Raw genomic sequence first — 18,778 nt, 5'->3', positions numbered from 1 at the left:
TTGGCTGAGGCCGTTCTGTTTCTCTTAACAGGTTGGATCGGAGGCTTTGTTTGGTTAGACGTACAAGAAGGGGTGAAAGATGACGGTCATATTTTTTATAGTGTTTAGATGAGAGTCGAACGAGAAAAAAAGTAAACACCGAAGCAATTTCTAGTGACAGCTGGTTGGATGATGTCACCTGGTTACAACTACAGGGAACACTCCCCCCCCCCCCCCCCCCCCCCCCCCCCTGCCCGTGTCACGGAGAGTCGGAGGCAGTCAGGCAGATGCAGCCCAATGCACCCGCACGGCCGCACCCCTCACGCGTTCGCGCCCGAGCGGGGCCAGGGGCGCGCCGCGCGCAGCCGGGAAAAGCCAAATCCCGTTTCCCAGAAAGCCACCCGGTGTCATCCTGCTGAGTGCTCCCATAAAATGGCGCCGAGCGCGCGCTTGCTCCCGCACCAACTCCGTTGTCCGCTCCAGGCTCCAGCTCTCCTCCCTCGGCCGCGTTCTGCGGCCTGCCATCGCCCAGCCGCGCGCGCTGCCGCCCAAAAGCTGAAAATAGATAGCACCACGAGGGGGAGACCGACTAGACAACCCGATCCTTAGCTAATTACGCACGGGCTGCCAGATTCGGGGCGCGCGGCGCTCCTACCCACCCATCCCTCTCCCGGTAAACCCCGGGGAGGTTTACCGCGTAGCCGCTGGGCGGCGGCAAGGCGGTGGGGGAGCAATGGCAGGGTGCGCACCCTCCAGGGTGGCGTCGTGCGGGCCGTGGGGCGGCAGAGCGGCGCTAGAGAGTGAGCTGTCGTGGGACGGCAGCCACTACAGCATCTCCAGCGGCATCCTGCCGTCGCTCGGCGCGCGGAGCAACCGCCGCGTCAAGCTCAGGCCCTTCATCGTGTCGCCCTACGACCGCCGATACAGGTTTTTTCTTTTCTTTTCGCGGCGTCCTCCTCGTTATTAGCTCCCGTTCGGTTCTGCTTGCCTGTGTCGTCCTGCCTACCGTCGATCTCTGCGGGCTGGATTGGAAGGTGGCTCCTTGTTGTTGCATTGCTGGCCTGATGCTTTTGCCTCACCGGTGGCTTGCTCTGCCTGCTTTAATTTTGGTGATGGTCGGCGATGAGTTGGTTGTATTGTAATTCTGGTAGTTGTTGAAGATAGCGGCCGAGCTTTCTCTTCGTATGTGATTCACTAACTGTTGAATTCCAAATATGTTTCCATGAATTAGAATGGTCGCTTCTGAATTATTTTTTGTCGCTCAAAGTTATTGATATCTGTGCACTGTCTTCTTTGCTTCCTTTCTTTTTATCGTCAATTCTCTTCGATTGTAAACAGATATAATTGATCTTTATAGATTTTTATTACTGCTTTCTTGGTTTGACCTGGACTGAATAATTATTTTCCCTTTTTACTGCAATAATTGGTATGTTTATGTTTTGCCTTTTTTAGTGGTCGCACTTCTGCTTTGATTTTGTTTACTCGTTCATGATATCGATGGTGACGTATCTGCATTTCTCGATTTACCGTCCTGCGCTTCTTTCTGCAACTATTAGTTGTGCAAAGTGCTCATTTCCGGAATTCTGGTGGAAAACCTTTTCTGAATCGTTTTATAATTTACTGAATTGTTAGTTACGGTGGGTGGTATATGTCTGCGACTGCGTTTTCCAGGGTAGCTTTTGTTTTGCCCGTTTTTCTTACCACTGTCAATTTTTTGGGGTGCTTTTTAGTTTATTACTTTGTTTTTCTAAATCAGTGAGGGCTGCGTTTGTTTTTTTCCCATAATTTCATAATTTACTTGCAACCAAAACTAATTTTTGCATGGATATTATTGCTTCACCCTTGCATGAGCAGGACGATTTTGCTGGTAAAAACTAAAAAAATGATATTTTTAGTTACAACACGAAAAAATGGTTCTGATGGTTATTAATTCTATGCAGATGCTGGGAGACTTTTCTCATAATCCTTGTGGTATACTCTGCATGGGTTTCCCCATTTGAGTTTGGCTTCATTCAGAAACCAACGGGCGCCCTAGCTGCAGTGGACAATGTCGTGAATGCGTTCTTCGCAGTGGACATCATCCTGACCTTCTTTGTAGCTTACTTGGATAGAATGACATACTTGCTTGAAGATGATCCAAAAAGAATAGCTTGGAGGTATACTACCAGTTGGTTTGTTCTTGACGTGGCCTCCACCATCCCGAGTGAATTTGCTCGGAAGATACTACCACCAGACCTCAGGTCATATGGATTTTTCAACATGCTTCGTCTATGGCGTCTCCGTAGAGTCAGCTCTCTCTTTGCTAGGTATGTTAACAATGGTGTATGTGTTTTGAGCACATGTGTATGTGTATATGAGACTAATGCTTTGTTGTATGATAATCAATTTGTGCAGTGCAATTTATCACTGTTTGTCTTGTTGTTATTAACAAGGCTAGCTAATGTTTCACCTAAACTTCTTACTTTCTAGATTGGAGAAAGATAGACATTTCAATTACTTCTGGGTTCGATGCGCAAAGCTCATATGTGTAAGTAATCAGTCCATTTGAGATTCCTGTAATATTGTTGACGAATGACATCTTATTTGCTTACCTCGGATCTTGTAGGTCACACTTTTTGCGGTCCACTGTTCGGCATGCTTCTACTATCTTCTCGCTGATATGTATCCTACCCCAACAGATACGTGGATTGGTAATTCAATGCCAGATTTTCATCAGCGGGGTTTGTGGATTCGCTATGTAGTGTCAGTATATTGGTCAATCACTACGCTTACCACTGTGGGTTATGGTGATTTGCACGCGGAGAACACAAGGGAAATGATATTCAACATTTTCTACATGTTATTCAACCTTGGATTGACTGCCTATTTGATTGGTAACATGACCAATCTGGTTGTCCATGGCACCAGCCGTACTCGAAAATATGTGAGCCGTTTTTCACCTTTTTGTTTAGTCTTGGCTGATACCAACCTTTATAAGGGTCATATTGAAGTTGCACCTAATACTTTACTTTTCCTGTTATGTTTTGGACGAAAGAGAGATACAATTCAGGCAGCGACCAGCTTTGCACTAAGGAATCAATTACCAAGTCGGCTCCAAGATCAGATGATCTCACATCTTTGCTTGAAGTTCAGGACAGATTCAGAAGGTCTTCAACAACAAGAAACGCTCGATGTCCTCCCTAAGGCTATAAGATCCAGCATTTCTCAGTATCTATTTTTCAATCTTGTCCAAAAGGTTTACTTGTTTGAAGGGGTGTCCAATGACCTCATTTTTCAACTGGTGAGGCTATGAAAATTCCATTTTGTATCCATTTAAAATGTTTTGCTACTGCTTCATAATGTAATTTTCTTGCTTTGTGTTATTCCATGGAAAAGGTTTCTGAGATGAAAGCTGAATATTTTCCACCTAGGGAAGACGTGATTTTGCAGAATGAAGCACCCACAGACTTTTATATTTTAGTTACTGGTAGCGCGGTAAGGATACCATTATGCATAAATAAATTTTGGGAAGAAAAGTAGCAGTTTTGCTATCAATATGGCAGAAACCAAATCACATGGTCATTCTGATACGCTTGTTACTTCTACAGGAGTTGATAGAGTTGCAAAATGGCGGAGAACAGGCAAGTTTATGTTCTTTGATGCTCAAGTGGCAGTGAATCTATTGATCAAATTGTCCTTTTAACACAATATATGCTGGTACCTGCAGATGGTTGGAGTGGCTAAGGCAGGAGATGTTGTTGGAGAAATTGGGGTTCTTTGCTATAGGCCTCAACTATTCACAGTTCGAACAAAATCATTATGCCAACTTCTGCGTATGAATCGCACTGCCTTTCTCAGCCTTGTTCAATCCAATGTTGCAGATGGAACAATAATAATGAACAACCTTATTCGGGTACAGGAACCACATTATTCTTCCTAATTTTCTTTGATGTTGCATATTTCAGTTATATCCAATTTGTACTTGTAGAGTTTTGACATAGAAAAGGTCAAAAGGGATCTGAACCAACCCATTTACTTAATTAGATTAGGTTTCCATTATTTCCCCAGTATTATCTTGCTTAACATTATTTGAAACTCAATATTTTATTATCTGGTAATCACTAGGCTGTATATTAAGTTCTTGAGTCATGTTAACTGTGGCATGATATTTTTTTTTGAAACCCCATTGGTTTTAAATCTACTACTGATAATCACCGGCTACACCAATAGTGATAAAGTATTTTGAAACCCCATTGGTTTTAAATCTACTACTGATCATGATTTTTCTTAATTTTTTATTATGGTTGTAGTTATTAAAGCAGCAGAATGACAACAGTGTAATGATGGGTGTTCTGAAGGAGATCGAGAACATGCTAGCTCGGGGTCGTCTGGATTTGCCAGTTACTCTCTGTTTTGCAGTAAACAAAGGAGATGATTTTATGCTACACCAACTTTTGAAGCGTGGTTTGGATCCAAATGAATCGGATAACAATGGGCATACAGCACTGGTATGCATATCCATTGATTCATATGTGTTTGTGCCAACAGATTTACGTTAAGCAAAGAAATTTAACAGTGTTCAAATCATTATTTACAGCATATAGCTGCTTCCAAAGGAGACGAACAATGTGTCAAGCTTCTTCTAGAGCACGGAGCTGATCCAAATGCTAGAGGTACGCATAAAACTAGAGCTGTGATACATCTGTTACAGATCGACCAGAACTACTGTCATTCGTGCCACCAAGAAAACTAAATTTACTAGTTAGGGACTCATGCTTTCATTTGTGATATTTTTGCCATGTGTTTTAACCCTTCCATCCGTTACAGACTCCGAAGGAAAGGTGCCTCTTTGGGAGGCTTTATGTGAAAAGCAGAATCCAGTGGTAGAGCTGCTAGTACAGAGCGGTGCGGGGCTATCATCCGGAGACGTGGCCTTGTACGCTTGCGTCGCTGTAGAGGAAAATGACCCTGAGCTGCTTGAGAACATTATCCGTTACGGCGGCAACGTAAACAGCTCAATGAAAGACGGAACCACGCCGCTGCACCGCGCGGTCTGTGACGGGAACGTCCAGATGGTTGAGTTGTTGCTGGAACACGGAGCTGACATCGACAAGCAGGACAACAATGGCTGGTCGGCGAGAGCTCTAGCTGACCAGCAAGGCCATGACGACATCCAGTCTCTCTTTCGATCGCGGAAAGCACATAGGCAGCAGCATGCCTCGAAGGGCAGAGTGGCACCTGTGCCGATATGGAGGTTCAACAGCGAACCCACGATGCCAAAGATGAAACATGAAGAAGACGCTGAGCTACGCGGCAAAGTTGTTCCGCAGAAGCTCCTCAGAAAGAGGGTCAGCTTCCAGAATTCTCTTTTCGGTGTCATCTCTTCGTCCCACGCCCGCCAGGACACTGGTCGTCTGCTCTCGAAAGGCCTTGCTGGAACAGGTAGTCCAGGTTGCAGCCACGGCTCCCTCGTCAGGGTGACAATCGGCTGTCCTGAGAAGGGGAACGCTGCAGGGAAGCTCGTGCTCTTACCACGGTCGATGACTGAGCTTCTCGAACTAGGCGCGAGGAAGTTTGGCTTCAAGCCTACCAAGGTCCTGACGACTGGGGGTGCTGAGATTGATGAGGTGGAGCTTATCAGAGACGGTGATCATGTTGTTCTCGTCAGTGATGACTGGGCGCCAGATGTTGCACAATTAAGACCGAACGACAAGTGAGCCAGCCGTAGTGCTCTTATTGCAATTTCACGCAACATGGGGAAAATATGCCCCTTTGTGACCCAAGCTGGGTTAGTACATGATACTCCCTCCGTTTCTTTTTATTTGTCGCTGGATAGTGTAAAATTGCACTATCCAGCGACAAATAAAAAGAAACGGAGAGAGCAATGATTAAGCCACCAATGAAGTTCTTCATTCCACATTGAAGAATTGGCGAGGGTGTGCATGCCCGCCATGTAAATTGAAGTCTAGCCGTGATAGTTTTGAAGCTGTAGGATGTATCCAGCTTGGAAATGAATTTGTAGTGAGCTGGTCCAGTAGACTGTAGTTTCGCCTTCTCTTTCCAAGAGAATGGGTCCACAAAATGTAATTACATGATTTCTTTTTTTCTGTATTTGATATCAAGCTTTTTTTTCTTTTTTCTGTAATTACATGATTTCTTTTCTCTGTATTTTGATTTCTCTAGACCGAATTCATCTTCTATCTTCTGAGATCATCTTTGAAAGTATTTTATTTGGTATCCCTACTATGCCTCATATCGTCTTATAAATCCCAGTAGGACATATACCTTGTATTGTTTAATTCCTCCAAAAACCCTATGGAGAAAATTCGAGGAATATATAGTTGGATATGCCACTAAAAGCCTTTTAAACCCTAGTGGAAAAATGTCGGCGTTTCGAGACCGGGGGTCCCTAAGCCGACGAGTGAATGTCGCTGCGTGCCCCAGCCCAGATGGGTCAAGCGCGTGGGCGAGCGCGAAGGGGGGAAGCGAGGTGGCCGGAGACGGGCGTGAGAGAGGTGGAAATCCCGCGGCCTTCGTGTTCGTCCCGCGCCCAGGTCGGGTGCGCTTGCAGTAGGGGTTACAAGCGTCCACGCGGGTGAGGGAAGCGAGCGGCCCCAAGAGAGCGCCTGTCCCGTCCTCGTCCCCGCGCGGCCAACCCTCTCTAAGAGGGCCCTGGTCCTTCCTAGGCGTAAGGAGAGGATCCAGGTGTACAATGGGGGTGTAGCGGAGTGCTACGTGTCTAGCGGGGGAGAGCTAGCGCCCTAAGTACATGCCGATGTGGCAGCCGGAGAGATCTTGACACCCTGCTAGTGTGATGTCGTGGCCGTCGGAGGAGCGACGGAGCCTGGCGGAGGGACAGCTGTCGGAGCGGTTGAGTCCTTGCTGACGTCCTCCTGCTTCCGTAAGAGAGCTGAGAGTCGCCGTCGTCACAGAGCTTGCGGGGCGCCATCATTGCCTATCTGGCGGAGCTAGCCAGATGGGACACCGGTCTTGTTCCCTGCGGCCCGAGTCAGCTCGGGGTAGGGTGATGATGGCACTTCCTGCTGACGTGGCTGGCTTGCGCCCTAGGTTGGGCGACGTGGAGGCTCCTCCGAAGCCGAGGTTGAGTCTGTCTTCCATGGCCGAGGCCGAGTCCGAGCCCCTGGGTCGGGCGAGGCGGAGGTCGTTCGGCGGAGGCCAGGGCGGAATCCGAGCCCTGGGGTCGGGCGAAGCGGAGTTCGTCGTCTTCTGGGGCTGAGCCCGAGTCCGAGCCCTGGGGTCGGGCGGAGCGGAGTTCGTCGTCTTCCGGGACTTAGCCTGAGTCCGAGCCCTGGGTCGGGCAGAGCGGAGTTCGTCGTCTTCTGGGACTTAGCCCGAGTCCGAGCCCTGGGTCGGGCGGAGCGGAGTTCGCCGTCTTCCGGGACTTAGCCCGAGTCCGAGCCCTGGGTCGGGCGGAGCGGAGTTCGTCGTCTTCTGGGACTTAGCCCGAGTCCGAGCCCTGGGTCGGGCGGAGCGGAGTTCGCCGTCTTCCGGGACTTAGCCCGAGTCCGAGCCCTGGGTCGGGCGGAGCCGAGTTCGCCGTCTTCCGGGACTTAGCCCGAGTCCGAGCCCTGGGTCGGGCGGAGCGGAGTTCGCCGTCTTCCGGGGCTTAGCCCGAGTCCGAGCCCTGGGGTCGGGCGGAGCTTCCTATGGTGCCTTTGGCAGGGCCTGACTGCCTGTCAGTCTCACTCTGTCGAGTGGCACTGCAGTCGGAGTGGCGCAGGCGGCGCTGTCCTTCTGCCAGGCCGGTCAGTGGAGCGGCGAAGTGACGGCGGTCACTTCGGCTCTGCCGGGGGGGGGGGGGGGGGCGTCAGGATAAAGGTGTCAGGTCACCTTTGTGTTAAATGCTCCTGCGATTCGGTCGGTCGGTGCGGCGATTTAGTCAGGGTTGCTTCTTAGCGAAGGCAGGGCCTCGGGCGAGCCGGAGATGTGTCCGCCGTTGGAGGGGGGCCTCGGATGAGACGGAAATACTACGGGGTCGGCTGCCCTTGTCCGAGGCTAGGCTCGGGCGAGGCGTGATCTAGTCGCTCGAATGGACTGATCCCTGACTTAATCGCACCCATCAGGCCTTTGCAGCTTTATGCTGATGGGGGTTACCAGCTGAGAATTAGGAGTCTTGAGGGTACCCCTAATTATGGTCCCCGACAGTAGCCCCCGAGCCTCGAAGGGAGTGTTATCACTCGCTTGGAGGCTTTCGTCGCACTTTTTTGCAAGGGGACCAGCCTTTCTCGGTTGCATTTTGTTCCGGTGGGTGCGCGCGAGCGCACCCGCCGGGTGTAGCACTCCTCCGAGGTCTTAATGCCTTGCGTAATGCTTCGGCTGGTCTGGTTGTTCCCTCATGCGAACTGGCCGTAGCCCGGGTATACGGTCGGGGCCCAAGTTCTCGGGCTGGTATGTTGACGCTGACAACGGTTCGGCCGGAGCCGGGTTTGCGAGAGCAGCCCCCGAGCCTCCGCACAGGGCGAGAGGACGATCAGGGACAGACTCGGCTTTTTTACATACGCCCCTGCGTCGCCTTTCCGCAAGGAGGAGGGGGGGAAAGCGCCATGTTACCCTTGATGGGCGTCGAACATGGTGTCTCCGGTGAGCTGCAAGCGGGTAATCCGAGTGGACGTCCGTGCCCCGTTCGTTAGGGGTCAGCTAGGGGCCCAGAGGCACGCCCAAAAGTACCTACGGGTGATCTGCCGGACCCGGTCCCCTGGCGACGGGGTCCGAGGGCTCGATGCCTCCCTCCGATGGGATTCCGTTACAAGATCGCTCCCGCTGGTCTCGGAAATGTCCTAGGGTACCTCGGGAGCGCAGCCCGAGCCTTGGTTATGTATCGAACGTACCCCTGGTCATCCCTCGCTCGGCGTCTGAGGCGGCTATGAACCCTTCGGGGGCCAGCCTTCGAACCCCTGATCAGTAATGGGCGCGGAGCCCGAGTAGCCTGAGGCGGCCGTGGAACCCTTCGGGGGGCCGGCCTTCGAACCTCTGACCAGTAGTGGGTGTAGGGCCCACGCGATCTGAGGCGGCTGTTGAACCCCTCGGGGGGCCAGCCTTCGAACCTCTGATCAGTAGGGAGGCTCGGAGCCCGGTTCCTTCACGGGGAAGGATCCTTTTCGGGGTATCCCCCTTTCCCGGTCCCTGCTGCAAGAGATATAGAAAGAGGAAAAACGGAAAAGGATACGAAATCGAACGACACGGCGTACCTTTTTTGGCGCGGTTATTACGGCGAAGGCGAAGCGTCGCCCGCTTCTCCTGCCATAGGTGCCGCCTGTCCCACCGCAGAGTTAATGCGACGGGGCGAGTGGTTGGCGGGGCGGCCGTCGCGCGTGCGCGAGCCGTTCGAGGAACGGATCACGGGCGCGTTGTCTTCACGCCGTGAGAGGAGGTTCTCTTGCTGCCCCTGGATGGGACGTGAGCTTGGCTGACGACGTGACCGCTGCTCCCGCCCGCCTGCCACCGTCATTACTGACGGCCCACTTTCGACCGCATTGACCATCGCGCCAGGCTGGCACTGCTGGGTCGTGTGCCTGGTCGCCTCGAGTCGCGGTATTGGTTCCGCAACCGAAGAGGCGCGGTGGTGGCGCAAGTGGCGGTGCGGTTGCTTGCATGCAGCATCCGGCGCGCCGGTTGAGTGACGCGTGGGCCTGGGCCTCCAGGCCGGGCGCGTTGGGAGTCGGAGAAGCGCGTCCACTTGGCGCGGTTGCATGCCGCCTGCATGGCTGCCCGCCTCTTTCGCCCGTTGGTCTGGGCAAAAGTGGAGGGTCACTTGTAACCGCTGGGCGGTTGAGTGCACCACGCGCGGCGGTTTGGCTTCTTCTGCTCCGAGCCGGTTTGCATGACATGCGGGACCCAGCCCCCGCGCCGCGGGGGAGGGCCTTGGAACGTGTTGGAGAAGACTCAGCCCGTGACGGTTGGGGGCGCAAGTAGGGAGAGTTGCCTTTAAAAGGAGGGCGACCCCTTTCGGAAGGCGACCATGTCTTCTCGCTCCCTTATGCATCGCGTCTCTCCACCTTCCAAGCCCCCGGATGGGGGATACCCGCCGTCTTCTCGCCTCATCGTTGGAGGAACGCAACTCCGTGGGAGTTGGTACCTTTCAGCCATCGTTCGGCTTCAAGGATTTTCATCATGCAGCCCGGCTGTACCCCTCCACCGGCGGTCACCCAAGATGGTGACCTCCGGCTTGATGGTGGGGGAAAGCGAGCCGGGTTGCGGCCTCTGCCCCTCCCTCAGCCTCAAGGATTTTCATCACCAGGGCTGGGGAGGGGAGTGTGCCGAGTTGGAGTCGGCCCCTGCGTGGGCGGCGGCCCGCTCCTTCACTCAGTGATCGGAGGGAAGGGCGGTCGTCGTCCGTGGCGCTGGCAGCTGCACCGTGCCTGGCTCTCGGACGCGAGTGGCTTCGGAGCTGCTCGTGGCGCCGGCGTCTGCCACGGCAGCTGGAAGAAGTTCTTCCGCCGGCGAGATAGCCAAGGCCGGCCACGGACCGACCTCCAACTCTACGGCCTTCTGCCTGTCCTTGCCTTACGAGTTTGGGCATGGGCGGGGCCTCCTGGCAGCAGCATCCGCCCTGAGGTCAGTGCTGCCGCTGTTCGGCCCCCCGGAGCGGAAGTCGTCGTCGTCGCTGCTGCTGGAGCAGGTGACGGCGCGCCGTTCGTCGGTCTTCTGTTGCTCCGCAGGCCCACCCCTATCGAGTGGGGTTGTTCGTACCTGCGGAGGGGGAACCGGAGTTCCGTTTGTAGTGGCACTTCGAATGCCAGTGTTTTTGTTTATTATGGCTGTCGAGGCCTGAACATGTATGTAATTTTGGCACAGAGCCGTGTTTTTTCCTCATTTTCGAGCACTAAGACTCGCCTGTTGAATATCTGAACCGCTTCACCAAGCATGAGTCGCCCCGTGTCAAGGTGACGAGTGAGGTATCCGTATCCCGGAGGCGTAGGAGTCCCTCGGCTCGGTCGGCCTTGTTGTCTGAGGCTCCTCTAGCTTAGTTAAAGGGACCCCTTGGCCGCTCTTCGACGAGCCGAGGCCAGGGGTAGCGATATCAGCATGAACAAAGGCGGAGTTGGCTCGAAAATGAAAACCTGGTTGGCCGGAGCCTAGCCGGGTTGTCCGTTAGCGGGACCGACGCCGGAGTTGACCAGCCGAGGCCTCGGGTCGGGCTGGCGCCCTTGGGAGATGGTCGCCTGAGGCCCCAGAGGTGACCGGCCGAGCCGCCTGCTCGGGCCGGATTCCCGGAGAAGACCCTGGCGGCGATGGCCCGGGCGTGGTGATGATGTCGTCCTTCGGAGTGGAGGTCTTCGGACCGCGTCGCCGTCCGAGGCTAGGTCGAACCTCGCCGAAGTTGTCGTCGATGCCGAGGGTGCTGCTGCCCCCTTCCAGCGTCAAGACCCGAGCCTGCAGGATCAGATTGTCTTGTAGCGTGTGCCTTCTGCGGCCGCCGAGGCCAGAACACACACCCTCGCTGCGTTGTAAAGCTGCGTCTCTTTTCCTCTTGTTTCGAGTATCTGGACTTTTTTGTCGGTAACAGGGATGTTTGTGCGAGCGAGAGTTGCTTCTCGCGGAAGGTGATGAGTGAGGTATCCGTATCCCGGAGGCGTGGGAGTCCCTCGGCTCGGTCGGACTTGCCGCTTACGCGTACTTTCACCCGTCCGTGAGGCCCTGTCACCGACTCAGTCGAGAAGGCTCGAAGGATCGCTTCGGCAGAAGAGCTTCCGAACGTGAAGACTTGTTCGGTCCGCGGAATCACTTTATCCGAACGCGAGTTACTTATCGCAGAAGGTGATGAGTGAGGTATCCGTATCCCGGAGGCGTAGGAGTCCCTCGGCTCGGTCAGCCTTGGCTGCTTATGTGTACTCCGTCGTTTTCAGGATCCACTTTCCGAAGTAGTCAGAAAGCGCGGAAGATATTCTGGCAGAAGGGATCTTTTTTCGAGGAAAATTTCAACGCAGAGGGGGTTCCCCCCCTTTTAGCCCCCGAGGGAGGGTCGGGCTTTGCCGAGGCGAGGCCGACCCTTCCTTGATGACTAAACTTTGCGTGGGTGCGAGGTATATGAACAACTTTGAAAACATCTTAAGGGTAGAAGCGACGTAGCTATTGGATGTTCCAAGCGTTGCCGTAGACCTCGCCTTGACTGTTGGCCAGCTTGTACGTTCCGGGCTTCAGAACTTTGGCGATGACAAATGGCCCCTCCCAGGGGGGCGTGAGCTTGTGCCTCCCTCGGGCGTCTTGCCACAGCCGAAGCACCAGGTCGCCCACCTGGAGGTCTCGGGGCCGGACCCCTCGGGCGTGGTAGCGTCGCAGGGACTGCTGGTACCGCGCCGAGTGTAGTAAGGCCTTGTCCCGAGCTTCTTCCAGCTGATCCAGCGAGTCTTCTCGGCTAACTTGGTTGCTTTGATCGCCGTAGGCCCTCGTCCTCGAGGAGCCGTGTTCCAGGTCGGTGGGCAAGACGGCCTCGGCCCCGTAGACCAGGAAGAACAGCGTGAAACCCGTGGATCGGCTCGGCGTTGTCCTCAGGCTCCAGACCACCGAGGGGAGTTCCTTCATCCATCGCTTGCCGAACTTGTTGAGGTCGTTGTAGATCCGAGGCTTGAGCCCTTGTAGAATCATGCCGTTGGCACGCTCTACTTGCCCATTCGACATGGGATGAGCCACGGCGGCCCAGTCCACCCGAATGTGGTGCTCCTCGCAGAAGTCCAAGAATTTTCTGCCGGTGAACTGGGTACCGTTGTCGGTGATGATGGAGTTCGGGACCCCGAAGCGATGGATGATGTTGGTGAAGAACGCCACCGCCTGCTCGGACCTGATGCTGTTCAGAGGTCGGACCTCGATCCAGTTGGAGAATTTGTCGATGGCGACCAGCAGGTGCGTGTAGCCCCCGGGCGCCTTCTGCAAGGGGCCGACGAGGTCCAGACCCCACACGGCAAAGGCCCAGGTGATGGGTATCGTCTACAGAGCCTGAGCGGGCAGGTGGGTCTGCTTCGCATAGAATTGGCACCCTTCGCAGGTGCGGACAATTCTAGTGGCGTCAGCCACCGCCGTTGGCCAGTAGAAGCCTTGCCAGAAAGCATTCCCGACAAGGGCTCGAGGCGCTGCGTGATGGCCGCAAGCCCCCGAGTGTATCTCTTGCAGGAGTTCCTGACCTTCGGCGATGGAGATGCATCGCTGGAGGATGCCCGAGGGGCTGCGGTGGTAGAGCTCCTTCTCGTTGCCCAGCAAGACGAACGACTTGGCGCGTCGCGCTATTCGCCGAGCCTCGACCCGGTCGAGGGGTAGCTCTCCTTGGCGGAGATATTGCAGGTACGGGGTCTGCCAATTTCGATCAGGCGTGGCCCCGCTCCGCTCCTCCTCGACGTGCAGTGCCTCGCCTTCGGTGGCCGAGGGTACCTCGGGCTGAACCGAGGGCGCCTCGGGCCGAGCTGAGGGTGCCTCGGGCTGTGCCGAGGGTACCTCGGGCTGGACCGAGGGCGCCTCAGGCTCGGGCGAGTCGTTGATCTTGACGGAGGGCTGATGCAGATCCCGGGAGAAGACGTCCGGGGGAACCGTTGTTCGCCCCGAGGCTATTTTTGCCAGCTCGTCCGCAGTCTCGTTGTAGCGCCGAGCGATGTGGTTAAGCTCGAGCCCGTAGAACTTGTCTTCCAGGCGCCGAACCTCATCGCAGTAGGCCTCCATCTTCGGGTCGCGGCAATGGGAGTTCTTCATGACTTGGTCGATGACGAGCTGCGAGTCACCGCGCCCCTAGCTCGATGGTGATCCGCAACCCGTTGACCAGAGCCTCGTACTCAGCCACATTGTTGGACGCCGGGAAATGGAGGCATAGCACATAGCGTAGGTGTTTCCCGAGGGGCGAGATGAAGAGTAGGCCCGCGCTGGCTCCCGTCTTCATCAGCGACCCGTCGAAAAACATGGTCCAGAGCTCCGGTTGGATCGGAGCCGTCGATAGCTGGGTGTCGACCCATTCGGCCACGAAGTCCGCCAATACCTGGGACTTGATGGCCTTCCGAGGGGCGAACGAGATTGTCTCGCCCATGATTTCCACCGCCCACTTTGCAATCCTGCCCGAGGCCTCTCGGCACTGGATGATCTCCCCTAGGGGGAAGGATGACACCATAGTAACTGGATGAGACTCGAAGTAGTGTCGCAACTTCCGCCTCGTCAGGATCACTGCATATAGCAGCTTCTGAACTTGTGGGTAGCAGATCTTGGTCTCGGACAGTACCTTGCTGACGAAGTAAATTGGCCTCTGAACGGGCAATGCATGCCCCTCTTCTTGCCTCTCGACCACAATCGCGGCGCTAACCACCTGAGTGGTCGCGGCGACGTAGACCAAGAGGGCTTCTCCGTCAGTTGGAGGCACCAAGATAGGTGCCTTTGTGAGGAGCGCCTTCAGGTTCCCGAGAGCTTCCTCAGCCTCAGGGGTCCAAGCGAAGCACTCGGTCTTCCTTAAGAGGCGGTACAGAGGCAGACCCCTTTCGCCGAGGCGTGAGATGAAGCGGCTCAGGGCCACGAGACATCCCATGACCCTCTGTACGCCTTTTAAGTCCTTGATGGGCCCCATGTTGGTGATGGCTGCGATCTTCTCCGGGTTGGCTTCGATGCCCCGCTCGAAGACGATGAACCCCAAGAGCATGCCCCAGGGGACCCCGAAGACACACTTCTCGGGATTGAGCTTGACGCCTTTCGCTTTGAGACATCGGAATGTCACTTCAAGGTCGGAGAGGAGGTCGGAGGCTTTCCTTGTCTTGACTACGATGTCATCGACGTAGGCCTCGACCGTGCGTCCGATGTGTTCGCCGAACACATGGTTCATGCACCGCTGATACGTCGCGCCCGCATTCCTCAAACCGAACGGCACGGTGACGTAGCAGTACATGCCGAAGGGCGTGATGAAAGAAGTCGCGAGCTGGTCAGACTCTTTCATCCTGATTTGGTGATACCCTGAATAGGCGTCGAGGAAGGACAGGGTTTCGCACCCAGCAGTGGAATCCACGATTTGATCGATGCGAGGCAGAGGGTAGGGAACCTTCGGACATGCTTTGTTGAGACCAGTGTAGTCTACACACATCCGCCATTTCCCCCCTTTCTTTCTCACAAGCACAGGGTTGGCAAGCCATTCGGGATGGAATACCTCTTTGATGAACCCTGCTGCCATTAGCTTGTGGATCTCCTCGCCTATCACTCTGCGCTTCTCCTCGTCGAATCGGCGCAGAGGCTGCTTGACGGGTCGGGCTCCGGCCCGAATATCCAGCGAGTGCTCAGCGACATCCCTCGGTATGCCGGGCATGTCCGAGGGACTCCACACAAAGACGTCGGCGTTTGCGCGGAGAAAGTCGACGAGCACTGCTTCCTATTTGGGGTCGAGCCCGGAACTGATCCGGATCTGCTTGGAGGTGTCACCACTGGGGTCGAGAGGGACGGCCTTGACCGTCTCCACTGGCTCGAAGTTGCCGGCATGGTGCTTCACGTCTGGCACCTCTTTGGAGAGGCTTTCCAGGTCGGCGATGAGGGCCTCGGACTCGGCGAGGGCCTCGGCGTACTCCATGCACTCCATGTCGCATTCGAACGCGTGTTTGTACGTGGGGCCGACGGTGATGACCCCGTTGGGGCCCGACATCTTGAGCTTCAGGTAGGTGTAGTTGGGGACGGCCATAAACTTCGCGTAGCATGGCCTCCCCAACACCGCATGGTAGGTTCCTCGGAACCCGACCACCTCGAACGTCAGAGTCTCCCTTCGGAAGTTGGAGGGCGTTCCGAAGCAGACGGGAAGGTCGAGTCGTCCGAGGGGCTGGACGCGCTTCCCGGGAATGATCCCGTGGAAGGGCGCAGCGCCTGCTCGGACGGAGGACAGATCGACGCGCAGGAGCCTGAGGGTCTCGGCGTAGATGATGTTGAGGCAGCTGCCCCCGTCCATAAGGACCTTGGTGAGCTTGACATCGCCGACGATGGAGTCGACGACGAGCGGGTATTTCCCCGGGCTCGGCACGTGGTCGGGGTGGTCAGCTTGGTCGAAGGTGATGGGCTTGTCGGACCAGTCTAGGTAGACTGGCGCTGCCACCTTCACCGAGCAGGCCTCCCGTCGCTCTTGCTTGCGATGCCGAGCCGAGGCATTCGCCGCATGCCCACCGTAGATCATGAAGCAGTCGCGGACCTCGGGGAACTCTCCTGCTTGGTGATCTTCCTTCTTGTCGTCGTCGCGGGCCCTGCCACCCTCCGCGGGTGGCCCGGCCCTGTGGAAGTGGCGCCGAAGCATGACGCACTCCTCAAGGGTGTGCTTGACGGGCCCCTGATGATAGGGGCACGACTCCTTGAGCATCTTGTCGAAGAGGTTAGCACCTCCGGGGGGGCTTCCGAGGGTTCTTGTACTCATCGGCGGCGACAAGGTCCGCATCGGCGGCGTCGCGTTTCGCTTGCGACTTCTTCTTGCCTTTCTTCTTGGCGCCGCGCAGAGTAGACGCCTCGGGAGCATCTTCCGATGGGCGGCCCTGGGGCTGCTTGTCCTTTCGGAAGATAGCCTCGACCGCCTCCTGGCCAGAGGCGAACTTGGTGGCGATGTCCATCAGCTCGCTCGCCCTGGTGGGGGTCTTGCGACCCAACTTACTCACCAGGTCGCGGTAGGTGGTGCCAGCAAGGAACGCGCCGATAACATCCGAGTCGGTGATGTTGGGCAGCTCGGTGCGCTGCTTCGAGAATCGCCGGATGTAGTCCCGGAGAGACTCTCCCGGCTGCTGCCGGCAGCTTCGGAGGTCCCAGGAATTCCCGGGGCGCACGTACGTGCCCTGGAAATTGCCGGCGAAGGCTTGGACCAGGTCATCCCAGTTGGAGATCTGCCCCGGAGGCAGATGCTCCAACCAGGCGCGAGCGGTGTCAGAGAGGAACAGGGGGAGGTTGCGGATGATGAGGTTGTCGTCGTTCGTTCCACCCAGTTGGCAGGCCAGGCGGTAGTCCGCGAGCCACAGTTCCGGTCTCGTTTCCCCCGAGTACTTTGTGATAGTAGTCGGGGGTCGGAACCGGGTCGGGAACGGCGCCCGTCGGATGGCCCGGCTAAAGGCCTGCGGACCGGGTGGTTCGGGCGAGGGACTCCGATCCTCCCCGCTGTCGTAGCGTCCCCCACGCCTGGGGTGGTAACCTCGGCGCACCCTCTCGTCGAGGTGGGCCCGACGGTCGCGATGATGGTGCTCGTTGCCGAGGTGGCCCGGGGCCGCAGGCGCGGTGTTGCGCGTGCGCCCGGTGTAGACCGAGGCTTCCCGCATGAATCGGGAAGTCGCGGCATGAGGTTCCGAGGGGTATCCCTGCCTTCGGGAGGTAGAGCTCTCGGCCCGTCGGACCGCAGCGCCTTCTAGGAGATTCCTGAGCTCTCCCTGGATTCGCCGACCCTCGGTGGTTGATGGCTCCGGCATCGCGCAGAGAAGCATCGCTGCTGCAGCCAGGTTCTGACCGACCCCACTGGATGCGGGTGGCGGCCTGACCCTGACGCCGTCGGCGACGCGGTGCTGGAGACCCTGGGGCAGGTGACGTATTTCTCCGGCCGAGGGTTGGCTTGCCCATGCCTGCCCGACGTCCCGGCGGATCGGCTCAAGCGCTCCTGCTCCCTCGTCGAGCCTGGCCTGCGCCCCACGGACTTGCTCGAGCTGTGGGTCACGACCCCCCGCCAGAACGGGGACCACAGCTAGCTCCCGCGGGATGTCAGCGCGAGGCACCGGCCTAGGGAGATCACCGTCCTCCGGCATGCCGAGATGGTTGCCTTCGGAGGGATCCCCTAGCTCGACGTGGAAACATTCGCGGCTTGGGCCGCAGTCCTCGTCGTCGAGGCTGCAGCTACCGTCGGAACAGTCGGAGAGGCAGTAGTCACATGCGATCATGAAGTCCCGCATGGCACTGGGGTTGCCAAATCCAGAGAAATCCCAACAAATGTTGGGGTCGTCATCTTCCTCGGACCCAGAGGGCCCGTAGGTCGAGACGTCCGTCAACCGGTCCCAAGGCGACCGCATGCGAAACCCCAGAGGGTTTAATCTCGCCTCTACGAGAGCGCCCGCCAAAGCAAGGTCGCTAGGCGGGTTGAGGCTGAGTCCAAATGACGCAGGATGGGAATCGGTCGGTACCTTTTGGTCGACGAGCAGCGACATAGTCACGTCGGGGACTGATTGCACCACCGTCTCAGGTACGAGGGCGACGTCCTGCAAGCTCTCCGCGAGCGCACTGGCGTCGTCCACTTGCTCGGGATTGGCGTGTCGCGGGGAGACGGCGCTCGCCTTCGTCTCAAACGCGAGGTCGACGCCCGACGCGCCCCCCGTTGGAGCGCTGGAGACGTCGACTCGCTCGACAGCCGACGAGACGCGGCCTCCCGCTTGGCCTTGGTTGCCCCGCCTCCTCCTCCGCTGGCGGGGGAGAGGACGGGGCGAGCTCGAATGTTGTTCTTCCACCATGCGGGGAAGACGTCGTCGATCCCGCCGCTGGCGGGCGGGCTGTCGGCCGCCATTGTCGTTGTCGTGCGGCGGTGGAAGGAGTATCATTTCGTAGCTGCCGTCGAAGGACACGAACTCAAGACTCCCAAAACGGAGCTCCGTCCCGGGCCGGAGAGGTTGCTGGAGACTGCCCATCTGGAGCTTGACGAGAAGCTGTTCGTCAACACGCAGCAGGCCCCTACCTGGCGCGCCAACTGTCGGCGTTTCGAGACCGGAGGGTCCCGAAGCCGACGAGTGAATGTCGCTGCGTGCCCCAGCCCAGATGGGTCGAGCACGTGGGCGAGCGCGAAGGGGGGAAGCGAGGTGGCCGGAGACGGGCGTGAGAGAGGTGGAAATCCCGCGGCCTTCGTGTTCTTCCCGCG

At 56.7% G+C, this 18,778-nt stretch overlaps 1 protein-coding gene across 1 annotated transcript; it reads left to right on the top strand.

Moving 5' to 3' along the window:
• The first annotated feature begins 712 nt into the window (after positions 1-712).
• LOC542452 (potassium channel 5) lies at positions 713-5,675 on the top strand. Its single transcript, NM_001112010.1, is given in 11 exon segments — positions 713-906; positions 1,920-2,285; positions 2,449-2,506; positions 2,585-2,902; positions 3,014-3,259; positions 3,355-3,453; positions 3,567-3,599; positions 3,686-3,871; positions 4,269-4,466; positions 4,556-4,631; positions 4,786-5,675. Coding segments are annotated over 11 exon segments (2,664 nt in total).
• Positions 5,676-18,778: the final 13,103 nt, after the last annotated feature.

Source organism: Zea mays, chromosome 8 (genome assembly GCF_902167145.1).
Source record: "Zea mays cultivar B73 chromosome 8, Zm-B73-REFERENCE-NAM-5.0, whole genome shotgun sequence".
Classification (NCBI taxonomy): Eukaryota; Viridiplantae; Streptophyta; class Magnoliopsida; order Poales; family Poaceae; genus Zea; species Zea mays.
The sequence above is the reverse complement of the archived record's forward strand: the minus strand, read 5'-3'. Positions and strand labels throughout refer to the sequence as shown.